Source organism: Impatiens glandulifera, chromosome 5 (genome assembly GCF_907164915.1).
Source record: "Impatiens glandulifera chromosome 5, dImpGla2.1, whole genome shotgun sequence".
Classification (NCBI taxonomy): Eukaryota; Viridiplantae; Streptophyta; class Magnoliopsida; order Ericales; family Balsaminaceae; genus Impatiens; species Impatiens glandulifera.
Window position 1 is genome coordinate 1,521,611 of NC_061866.1, and position 12,830 is coordinate 1,534,440.

The 12,830-nt window shown below is 37.0% G+C and overlaps 1 protein-coding gene across 2 annotated transcripts; it reads right to left on the reverse strand.

Annotated features, from left to right (window-relative positions):
- Positions 1-339: 339 nt before the first annotated feature.
- On the reverse strand, positions 340-12,633 carry LOC124938067 (serine/threonine-protein phosphatase BSL1-like). Of its 2 annotated transcripts, none has more exons than XM_047478438.1 (21): positions 12,076-12,633; positions 11,942-12,002; positions 11,767-11,845; positions 11,594-11,673; positions 11,402-11,496; positions 7,744-7,843; positions 7,054-7,123; positions 6,843-6,944; positions 5,624-5,705; positions 5,367-5,537; positions 4,995-5,166; positions 4,706-4,898; positions 4,447-4,614; positions 4,106-4,344; positions 1,866-1,950; positions 1,686-1,784; positions 1,407-1,606; positions 1,246-1,321; positions 968-1,103; positions 761-900; positions 340-682 (listed from the first exon to the last, which is right to left on the reverse strand). In XM_047478438.1, exons 1-21 carry the CDS (start codon positions 12,275-12,277, stop codon positions 599-601), a joined length of 2,634 nt encoding a protein of 877 aa, XP_047334394.1. In that variant the 5' UTR covers positions 12,278-12,633; the 3' UTR covers positions 340-598. The 2 variants fall into 2 exon arrangements, with proteins under 2 accessions (XP_047334394.1, XP_047334393.1); XM_047478437.1 differs by having other exon boundaries at positions 4,706-4,901; positions 12,076-12,631.
- Between the last annotated feature and the right edge of the window lie 197 nt (positions 12,634-12,830).

The window sequence follows — 12,830 nt, forward strand, 5'->3', positions numbered from 1 at the left end:
ATTTTTAGTTAGAATTTTTTTTTCCAATTTTATATCTTTTGTTTGGGATAGTTGAGGAAGAATGGCCCAAACTCTAATTTCTGATGTTAAAGAGAAGCAAAATCAAATGGTTATATTTTTTCTTTTTTTGAAAAGAAAAATAATTTACTAATATGTTAATTAGATGGGAATTTATGCAAAACAACCAAAGTATATACAAACCCTTACTATCAGTCATATTTTCTAATAAATTAAATATTCATATTCCTATAAACATCTTTAAAATAAATTTAAAAAAAAAGATTTAGTTTCTCTATCCATAGTAACATTTTTTTTTGTAATGAAAGGTAGCATACAACATATAAATAATAGTGCTATTCATTTAAATAAATAATGTACACAAAACTACTTAAATAATAGAATAATTTGTTGTCTTCTATCTTCTTCTTTGTCTGGCAAGATATCATCTTCATGCAGGTAGGTTTCTTTGTAATAATTTATTCTAGTCTCTAAAGAGTAAAGACATAACCAAACTTACAAGTTACAACCTATGAAAACATAATACTCCTGGTGGTATAAACTCGTGGTTTGATCCATAAAAATGTAAGAAATCGGGGATTTATATATAAGCCAGGGAATGACGGTCAAAGTCTGGCTGTGGACGGCCTCTTGTTGGAGTAGGTGGTCTCTGCATGTTGAGCTCCTGCAAAACAAACCGACGTCCATTTCAAATAATTAAGTGCGAAAAGTTAGAAAAGTTCATTCAAAAAGTAGTTTTTACCTGCATCCATGTATAGTCTGTTACACGTTCAGGAGACATCTCTGGGGAGTGATGAGGAGGCGGTAAAGGATGGATCAACTTTGGAACAACAACCAGCCCTCTTCCCACTACAAGTATCGCTCCAGCATTATTTGCCGTTCCTGGATCCAAAAAGCCAATGTTTTTAGCAACCATCAATGAGGAAAATCAACAAAAGGAATAAGTTACCACAATAATTGGTGGCTGAGAAAAGAGTGATTAGCTGTCCTTGAGCAAACCGTTCAAATCCATCCATAACACATTCATGAGCCCTTATAATCAGCTGCAATTTGTTTCTCTTGCAAAAATCTGTTACGCGATCAGGCTGCAAAAATCCACATCAATCCCTTGTTCAATACTTACCCTTAAATCTCTAATTTTTCATCTAAATTCTTAAGTTTTTTTGTCAAAGATCCAACTCCAGAACAAATTATGAATAATCTGACAATGCAACCAAAAATCAATACCCCAAAGCTGACGAGTCCTGGCCCTCTGGCATTAGGTCTCAGACCTTCTACACTATCATTTTCAGTAGGATCAGACCTGTAGAAAAGAAGTTGCATTGATGATAATTACAATTAGAGTCTAATTGCAGCAGCCATAGAGTGATCAAATTGAGTAAGCATACCATAACAGGTCCATCAAAATGATGGAGCCAGCATCCATTGTTATGGGTCTTTCAATTTTCTCTATTTGTTCCACGGAATTTATGGACCTTCCTATTCCACCATGCATGCATATGATCTTTTTCTCAATAAGAGCCGCCAGAGGAAGATGGTTAAATAGCTGATTAAACCGTGTCCATGCCCAGATACCATCATTCTCTCCCTGCATGTCAAATTTTAATCAGTACAGTCATCATAACCCAACCCCTTTAACAAAAAAACACAAGAAATTTCACACGCACCATTCTCTCAATGCATTCAATTCGAAAACCGAAGAGAGCATTAATGTCAGCCGCCTCATGGTTCCCACGAATAAGATGAACATTCTCGGGGTACTCAATCTGGAAATTAAGGTAAAAAAAAGCATCTTTAATGAAATTACTCAAATGGAAACAAGACGAAATGATAAAAGAAAAACCTGCCTTTAACGCAAGGAGCAAAGTTATGGTCTCTAAGCTATGTTGTCCACGATCAACATAATCACCAAGAAACAGATAGTCGATATACCTGAGATGCATATCAATTGATCAATGTCAGAATTAGTTAGATAATCGTAACTCAAAATATCAAACTCGGTTAAAATAACACTAATCCCAACATTGCCAATATAAAAGGTTTGATTCAATCACACTATGGATCTCATTGCATTCTTGTGCATGATTTAAGCGTCAATTGTAACATGGCATAGTGTTGAATTATCTCTACATCTTTTTTGGAATTGGTGCAATTTTGTTTGCACTCAATTATGTTGCTTTGTTTTTGTTTGCACTCAACATGTTGCTTGTTGTCAGTCATTCCTTTTATTACATTCAATATCCTTTAAATATCTGAATTTATCATATAAATCAAAACTCAACATCTAAATCATATTATCTCTCTCTCAAAATTACCACATGGTATCAGAACAGGTTTTTCTATCTTAAAGAAACATGTTCACAATTTTTCGCTGCCTCCTCCAATAGTGGAAATAGTCGTTGGAGGAGAACTCAAATGATTCGATTATCTCATATTTTCTAAGTATTTTTTATTTCTATTTCATCCACCATCGCTTCCGTGGAGTATTCTCTTATCTCTGTCCTTAGATTCATCGGTGACAACTACCTCGAATGGGCAAATTCCGTCAAAATGAACATTCGAGGTAGAGGGAAGTTTATCGGCTGAATCTGTTCGTTTTCATGTCTCAGACAGATTTTTTCCGACATAATCTGTCCAAAAATTATCACTTCTCTTTGCGGGCTATATGTTTAACCCGCGGGATTAGTCGCACTCCAAAGAAGAAGCGGAACCTAACGTTCTATAAAAAATAAAAATGATCACTTTTCACTTCCGTCTAGCGAAACTCCGGCGATTCAAATCCACTCGCTGAAGTAAATCCAAAAAAACAAAAAATCATTTTTCACTTCCGTCCAGCGACACTCTGGCGATTCAAAGTCACTCGCTGCCATCAACATCCAGCGACACTTTGCCGATTCAAAGTCACTCGCTATCATCAACATCCACCGATTCAAAGGCACTCGCTGTCATCAACATCCAAAGACACTCCGGCGATTCAAACATCACTTGTAGTCATCACATCCAGCGACACTCCGGAGATTCAAACGCCACTCGTTGTCATCAACATCCAGCGACACTCCGGCGATTCAAAGACGCTCGCTGTCATCAACATCCAACGACACTCCGGCGATTCAAAGCCACTCGCTGTCATTATCATTTTCTCTTAGGTGGTTGACATACTTATCAAAGTTCTTCATAAGCCGATTTCGAGGAAATATGTGACAAGTTGGGCACTCTGAATATCTAATACCCAACTTGAGGGGGAGTGTTGAATTATCTCTCCATCTTGGTGCAATTTTGCTTACACTCAACATGTTGTTTGTTGTCAATCATTCCTTTTATTACACTCAATATCCTTTAAATATCTGAATTTCTATTACCCTTTCTCAATATCTATTACCCCTTTCTCAAAAATTTTACACATATGTTAGATAAAATAGAGGGGAATAGCTCTTGAAGATGGAATATGTACCAACGATGTCATTATTTGTTTTGCTATACGGTTGTTACACTCGTAATCAAGGGGCACTTGGACAAACGAGAAACAACCAAATTGATATAGAAAAGGATATAAAGAGAACGATATTATTGTCGCGGAAGCTCAGGATGGCCATGGAGATACTCAAAGGTTCAAGGGATAGAGAAGGATAATATTAAGAGAACGGCCTCATAAATGAGGTACCTTTGTGTTTCTGAGGAAGTCAGGGAATGGACTCAATACATGCACAGAAGGGATTGCTTGCAACAACTAGAAGTTTGGTGATGAGAGGAAATAGAAATGCCGATTCCAAATACATTGATCAACAAGTGGAATTGTTGGACAAGATCGCCGAGAAGACTGAGAGATTCAAGATGTCCGAGGCAGAAAGAGAAACCTAAAAAATTCATAGCTATCAGTGATCGGTGCAATATTGTTCCGCGTTTTTTAGTTTTTACTATTTTAGTGTTCTCGTGTGAATTTTGCTCTTGTTTGAAACTTACGACAATTCATGGCATAACTTGCAATGATTTGTTTTGTTGGTTTTACACCACACATTTGCACTCTCCACAAAAATGTGGATTAATGAAATGGTTCTGTCCTTTAAAAAGAAAAACATATTCAACTTACGTTATATCTCCTGCAGGAGAAGGAAACCCATATTGATCAAAAAGTCGCATTAAGTCACCAAACTGTCCATGAAGATCACCAAACACTTTGACAGGAGCTTTCAACTGAAGAACTGTTGGCTCCTGCATAAAGATCTGTTCAGCTGCATGGCAAAGCTCGCCTACTTCAAAAGAATCCAGAAAAAACCTCCTATTGGTAGGAGCTCTCCAGTTCTGAGGTTTAAGCAAATTTGAAATGATCTGCATGTCGTGAAAGGAACCATTGATGTCAAAACAATCATATATAGATATATTGGGACGAAATTCACAGTTATTTTTATCAATTGTTGATATAATGCTTGCCTTTTTGTGCAAGCCTTGAGGAGATCTCTGCCTGGTGATCTTCCTGGCAGAATTTGGCTGCTCGTTGTTAACCGGAACAATTCTCCTACTTTCATTTTCAAAGTGATCCAGTGAGAGTTGCCTTATCAACAAACCAAGATTTCCCACAGCATCTTTAGCTACTACAACCTGTTTGCATGGCACAGGCACAATATTGTTGCCATTCCACTTAAGAAACATACAAAGTCCTAGACAAAAATGTAAAGTGCAGAGGACTTACAGCCCTTGGATGAAGTCGGACATCCACCCCATTGTCACTACCATCGGAAATGGGTTCTGCAACAATTGTATTTTCTTCTGATCCCGAAGCTTCATCAGACGGAGATGCTGGTTTCACTGTTTTCCAGACCACCGAAGCTACTTCAGCCTCATCCGCAGAGTTTTTAGCGAGTTTAGCCATCGAATCATCATCCCTACTGGTTAATACAAAGTTATCAAACCAATCAGTATTAAAGAAAAATAAAAGTGTGAACTGTGGGGTTAGAGATTATGTGGAAACAAAATCTAACCTCAAGCCACCTGATGGACTCTCCTGTCTACTGTCACCAACTAATGTTGAAGAATTCATGTTTGGGAACATTCTAGGGCTTGAAACCATGGACCCATTATCAGGTGTTAATGGATTACTGTCAGACTGAAATGGTGAATTTTCAGCAACTACAAGATCACCCAACAGGACATCTGCACACATGAACATAAAGAATGTCATCTAAGGACTTGTTGAAGTTTTCCTCTTTTCTTTTGGGGTATTACAGAATGGGTACAGGGGAGATCTTCCATAAGTATCCCCCTCCCCCCACCTCCTAAAAATACAAAGCTAATGTTTTCAATCAACAACAAAGTTACCAGTTCTATTTAACTTCATGAATTCAAACATTTACCTCCTCTGAGACCACCGTAAACATATATCCTATCACCGACAGCTGCTGCTGCATGACGACAGCGACGCATGAGCTCCAAGGAAGGATCCCGGTCAGATTGGCCCTTACTCCCCTGTGAAGACGTCACCATTCCATTTCTATCCAACCACACTCCAGCAGCAGTGTCCAGAACTATATAGATGATAAAGTTAAAATAATAAGGTTTACAACCTCTATCTTTACTAGATTTACAATGGAGAATGAAATTCACATCTTACCTGCAATTGCTGCTTCACCATCTACTGCTCGCCCTCCCCTGAGTGCACCCCCAGTAACATGCAATCTAGCTCCAACAAAAACCTGCCCTCCATCGATGCCAAATTTCAGACCCCTTTAGTAATCAAATATAGTATAGTTTATATATATAACATCAAGTCTGCATATTGCAAGATGAGATATACCCTCTTCAAAACCCAAATGGCCTGAGCAATGGTCCTTAAACTATTTTGGACAATAACGTCTAATATCAGCTTCAATTATTTCTTAACCTAATCATTGAAATGTCGTCTTAATAAATCCTCAAACCTTCACTGTATTCATGATTATTTTTTAAGAAAAAGAAAATTGGGATTGGCATGAATTTATTGACTACAAACATAATTTTCATTTGGATTGCTTTTTCTTGATGTGGTTCTAACTATATCAAATCAGACAGAGCCCATTAGGAAATGGTTAATAATAAGGTATGGTTCGGGAAATAATTGAGTAGTGAAACCATTCAAATTGGAATGGGAAGTGAGAAAACTCGAAAGTACGATCAACTAAAGTAAGAGTAGGAAATTGATTACTCGTGAGGATGCTGAAAAAGTACATATCCATCTAATTATGCATCTGAATAATTACAAGAACCTTGATTTGAATAATTGATTGGTGATGATGATTCTTGAGAACTGATAGCGTGACTTGTTTTATGTGTCAAATGATCCCTTGATATCGTCATATGCACGGCTGAGCCGATGATTTCATCTTTATGCAGATTTCGTATTTTTGGTGAGAGGGCTTTTCCTTAATCTCAACTTCTTTTCCCTCACCTCTCCATTTTTATCCTAGCTTCTACTTCGAACTTCTTGGACTTAATTGTACTTTTTAAAGAGGTAATATGACATTCATAATATTGCATTATCCAAACAAGTTTTTAATAGTTCGAAAAACAAAAAGGTATGGTTAGGCTAGATGCACTTATATATAAGTCCCTTAATTTGAAATTGAGAAACGGTTACAATACATTATGTTTGAGATATGCAAAGTTAATTTTAATGCCCATAAATGGAAAATAGTACTATCTAATCTGCTTCCTGCATTCAGCAGTAACTTATCTTACCCTAGTAGACTTTCAATTCTCCATATACCTAGAGCTTTCAAAAAGAAAAATGCTCTGTAATCAAATGAAAGCTTGTGTTGGTGAAGGAAGAAGGAGAAATGTAAGGCATCACTTACAGCTGCATGCTCATATCTTGATGAAGGTGCAACTCCGGGTGCAAGGGTCCACTCCCACTGGCCAGTTCTATGCATGAGTAGCCCATAAGCATCCGCAAGGGGCTGCACTCGCAAAAATAGTATCAATACTTAGACTGTTTGAGTTGACAGCATTCAGATAGATATAAGATAGATTTGGACCGGATGATTGGTAAGTCAGTTTAACTCATACCGTCCCAGATGAATCTCTGCCACCACAAAGTAGAAACATGCCATCAGAGCGAGCACAGCCTGTCGCGTACCTACATTACAGAATTTAACAAAACTATCACCAATCATTGTTATCTATACTTAATCAACACCCTGACAAGCATTCACGAAAAGCCAGTGTTCTAAATGGCGGTCGAGGTGGCCGCCTAGGCGGCGCCTAGGCGGTAGGCGGTCCAATACCGCTCCGCCTATACATGAGGCGGTCAGATTATTTAATTATTTATTATTTTTAATTAATTAATTACTAATATTAACATATATATATATATATTCAATAAAAAAAATCTTTGAAATGACTCTTTACATTCCAATTCATTTATCTTCTTCTTTTTCGTTTCTTATCTCATTCACCTCACCTCCTTGATCATTTACATATTATTCGATCATTTAATCATCTATCTCTTCTTCAGCTCGTCTACATACTTATTTTTGTTAGATGTTACTATGATAGAGAATATTAATTTGACTTTTTAGTAAAATGATAATTATAGAACATCTTTATTATATTTATATTCAACCGCCTAGGCACCGCTTAGGCACCGCCTAGGCACCCGAGGCAGTAGGCAGTCACTTACCGCTCCGCCACCGCCTACCGCCGTTTAGAACACTGCGAAAAGCTAATTGTATTGATATAAGAGAATATAGCACTCACATTCTTGCAGAAGGTGTATCACCGTCTGGGTTAATTTTTTGCCACACATATGGTTTTTGAGCAGTATCGAAAGCCCAAACATCGGACAGTGCTGTTTTCCCTATATTACAACATAAGATGACATCACAAACATATAATAACAGAAATAGAGAAAGAAAAGCATGTGTGAAAAAATAAATATTCACATGAGATTAAGAACTGTTCCACCACCAGAGATGGATAAGGAGTCTGAAAGAATCACAAATAGCTAAGTACTGGATTCACCACTTACAGATATGTAAGCATATCCACAAATGGAAGGTCAAGTTCGTGCCTACATCCAATCTTAGGCCCTGTTTGGCACATATCCTTTTTCTATTGTCAGTGCCTTTTCTCCCTCTCACCAACACACACTTCAACCATTAGTCATCACAAACTTTTCTTTTTTTTCTTTTTTATAAAGGGACATTTCATAAGGACACATTCAGTATGTGGTAGAAAAGAGTTTACAAAAAGAAAACAACAGCCTAATCTTCCGTATAAATATATTTTTTCTAAAGCCTCTTTGCATTCCACCAACATGATATAAGGGAAAAGGATATTGGGTTAAATATAGTGACGGGAATAAAGTGACAGTAATAATATAGTAGTATAAATAGAACAATTAGTTGTGAAGAGTGGAATATGAAATGATTTAGTTGAAAATTCTTGTTAGAACTCTCCCATTGTAATAACCCTAGCAGTTAGGGTTCTATCTCCTTCTTTTGATTCTTCACTCCTCGTCTCAATATAATGTTTTTATCCTTTAATGTTCAAGATTCATACCTAGTTCTACTTCAAGGTATAACAGTGGTATTAGAGCTCGTTCTTGGCAAAATATTGTGTACTATAAGATTATTGCTGAAGCAGATTTGAATTTGAGTCATCTGCAACTTTCGGAAAGTCAAATCTGGAATTTCCTCTATAGTCTCTATTTAGAAACAGTTCACAAGTGAACTCGGCAAGAGTTAGAGGAGATTATTGTGTATCGAAACGGGAGACTTCACAAGAATTGTAATCGGATTACTGAAGAAGAAGTGCTCCAGAGAGGATGAAGATCGTCGCAGAACTGTATATTCTTTTGGCGCGATCACGAATCTGAGTTCACGATATTCGCATGATTGCGATCACTTATGTGATTGTGATCAGCCTTTGTTAAACCTAGCGACCGTCAACGTCGTTCCTGTTTCCCGATTGTTACAGAGATCAGAGTCTGTGCTCGTATGTGGACAGGGAAGAAGGTAGTTTGGAACCTGAGATTAGAGGTGCCGTCGTTACAATGCAAATGTGACCGAAAACCTAACTCTATAGTCACGAACCACTTTCAGATAAACGACAACATTCCGACTTCCGTTTGTCAACCGGGAAGAAGACTTCGTAAATCAGGTTTGATTCCTGATTTAAATTTTTGAGGGCTAATAGGGAATCAGGTTCTGCTTTCAGGTTATTGTATGTGATTGTTAATAGGGTTGATTTTTGTATTCTGATCCATTCGTGCTTCTCAAATGACTGAGTAACTAATGAGAGAAAATCTGACTGAGTAAGGGAACATAAGGTATCAGAAGGACCTGCTCATTACCTGCTCCATACCATCCTTACTACCACGCTGAAATTATGATGTGGTTGATTTGAAAATGATTTTTCTCAAATTCTTTGGAGAAAATGTTGAAGATGTCGAAGACTAGATTTATGAGGCAGAAAGATTTTTTGGGTTACAATATGCTTGAAGAAGAAGAGGTGTATCTTGCGACAACTCACATGAGGGAAAAGGATATTAGGGTTAAATATAGTGGCGGGAATAAAGTGACAGTTATAATGTAGTAATATAAATAGAACACTTAGTTGTGAAGAGTGGAATATGAAATGATTTAGTTGAAAATTCTTGTTAGAGTTTTTCTCTCTCATCCTCATTGTATTCACTTTAGCAGTTAGGGTTCTATCTCCTTCGTTTGATTCTTCACTCCTCATCTCAATGTAATTCTTTTATCCTTTATGTTCAAAATTTATACTTAATTCTACTACAAGGTATACACAACATACACAACCTTTCCCAATCCACTGTCCAAACCGAGCCTTAATCTTCTTTTGCCTAAAGTTACAAACTTGAACTAGGTTAATAACAGTTGAATAGGGAAGTGAAATGGTAACAAGGCAGTTTTGTTTTTTAATTTTCGCCAGAATGGTAAATGTGAGAGTTGTTCTTGTCAATAAGTAATCTCACATTAGGAACAAGAAAGAACCAATTTGAAGAATATAAGTTGTCTAGCTTGAGGGGGAGGGGGAGTGGAAATAGTCAAACTAGACATATTTATATTTGTTTCTATTTCTATTGTATTCTTTAATTTACTTCTACATGTATTAGAATAAGTTAGTTGAGATGTTTTAGGGATTCTACTTTATCCGGAATTGAGGAAAATAAGCTCTAAATAAACAGGTACAACCTACTATGAGGCTGAATATCGTCACCCAAAAGTTTGGGATTACATTTGCAGACACTCTAGCATCGGCTCTCTGTCAAAATCCAGCACTAACTAAGTCATATGAGCGTCACTCGTCTGATACACTCCAGAAATGACACTCTGAAACTCGACAAGTGTTTGAAATATCAATCTGGATCTAAATAGCCTCGCGATTCCAAAATCTCAACTCCTCCTATCGAAAAGAAAGAGGCAAAACATGTTGGAGACGAATCTTGCTAGAAACGAAGTCAACTGTAGATACTATGTCACCAGAAATGAGGAAGGTTCAAGACGAAGTCGTTGAAACAGAGCAATAGACGAAGATTTTAAAGCCAAAAAGCGGAGCCTTGAAAAGGAAACAAATCTTACAGAAAGGGAAACGGATAACAACAGGAAACAAAGGCGTTGCTCCTTTTAAAACCTAAAACTATGTTGCAAATCCAAGTCAGATTTAGAAGTTCCTATCTTGGAATTGAGGGGAGTGGAAAATATATATATAATTTTTTCAAAGGTCATGAAGACTCGAACTCCCTTAACCTTAGAGACACGAGTCATTGCGCTCTACCAATGAGCTAAATGAGTCTTCAGTGTGGAAAATATGTTAATTACCATAGTTAGATTATATTATTTCCTAATTAGTTTTTTCTAGCTAGTGTTTTTGTGTTTCTTAATTTAACTTTTCTACTTAGTCTCTTAAATGCCTATTTAAGGCATTTTATCATATTATGTAATAATCATCCAAGTGATACAACAAATTTTCCTCTTGACTAAATTTCTATAGCTACATATTATTATTATTTCCTAATTAATTTTTTCCTACCTAACCTTTTTGTGTTTCCTTAATTACCCTTTTTGTGTTTCTTTATTAAACTTTTCTAATTAACCTCTTATGTTCTTATTTAAGGCATAGTATAATTATGTGGTAAGCATTCAAGCTTCCTCTTCACTAAATTTCTACAGCTATATATTGTTAACCAATAATATATTCCACGAGAATTTGAAGTACTCATCATCATAATTCTATAAATACAAATTTTAACATTTAAATATAAATATATATATATATATATATATATATATATATATTATTCCATGAGATTAGGCTCCATGAATCAAGTCAATAAAGAAATTGTTCAAACACATTTAAAAATAGGGCATTTGAACAAATCAATTGTTTTTACCATCATTGCCACTAATTGTTACAAGATATCTCTGGGCAACCAAGTCCACCACATGTCCATATCGAGGTCCTGGACCCTGTCCTTGAACTACAACCCTAAACTCAACAACTGAGTCAAAATTAAAGGAGAAATGGATAAATGCCTAACAGGTTGGCTTGAAGAAGTCCAAACCTGTCATCTAGATATAAGTACCTGTGCCACTTTAATTTGTCATTGGTCAGATCAAGCACATAGAGATCATCTGTAGAATGTCCAGCAGGACCAATGCCACCCTGGTGTTGAAACCATGCGCATCAGCATCATCAAATGAAATGAAATGGTGAAATTTAACCAAGAAAATAGGGAAATTCTCTGCATTTAATCACCTGAAACACAACCATTGTCCCAACAACAGCCGCAGTGTGGGCAGCTCTGGGAGAAGGGGGGTCACCAGCTGCTCGAAGTCTAATCAAAACTAATAGTATAAATCAATAAAAATGCAGCAAAAGTGGTGAATGGGTTCTAACAATATCAATAAAGTGGGTCTAAGAGAGAACGTGCCTCGTCCATTTCCTAGTAAGAACATCATAGGAGTGCACAGAATTGGTGACTCCAGCAAGCCCTAATACATAAACAACAAATAAAAATTCATCCAGCTGTATATAAGATATGATGTGTAAGGTCAAAAGAATTACTGATTCCAGGGACATCGGATGAAGGCCCCCCTTCAATGGCAGTGGCGCCTCCAAAAAGGATAAGGCGCGGACCATGGTTTCCAGTGGCGGCGATGGCAGTGAGTGTATGACTACACCGGGGACCGGGGGAATCCTCTTCGGAGTCCCAAAATGTCTCCAGAGTTCGATAAGTGGGTGCCGGAGCGAAAATATTAGAACCCATAATGTAGAACACTTTATCTCAATACCAAATTGAGATTTGAATTATGCTGAGAAACCAGCCAAAGGGAATTGAAGTGGGTATATGATGAAAGTGCCAACTTTTCTGTGGCAGGGATCCGGAGCCAGATATTACCTCGGGAAGTGGGACCCGTCTGAGAATTTTTTTACCCAGAAATCTTAGGAGAAGAACAGAGCAGAGCAGAGCAATGGAAGACTGGATCAGCTGATGGAAGAAAAGCTCAAATCTTTCTTTCTTTTCTTGCAAATATGGTATGGATGGATGGATGAATTTGGATAGAGAGAAAGAGAAAGGGAAGAAAGGGTCGAGTTCTGGCAATAGAATGGTCTGACCATTTTAGCTCAACAGCCGAGTCAGACTTGGTTGTTGACTCGTCCGCGTTGATGCCAAGTCCACCATCGTCTCTTTTTTCTCTATTAATAAATAAAAGCTCAAATCTTGAAATCTAAACATTCAACAAGTTTATATAACTTAAAAAAGTTATAAAATTTGAATTTTTTTTGATAAATTGAATATTTTTTCAAGACCGTAGACA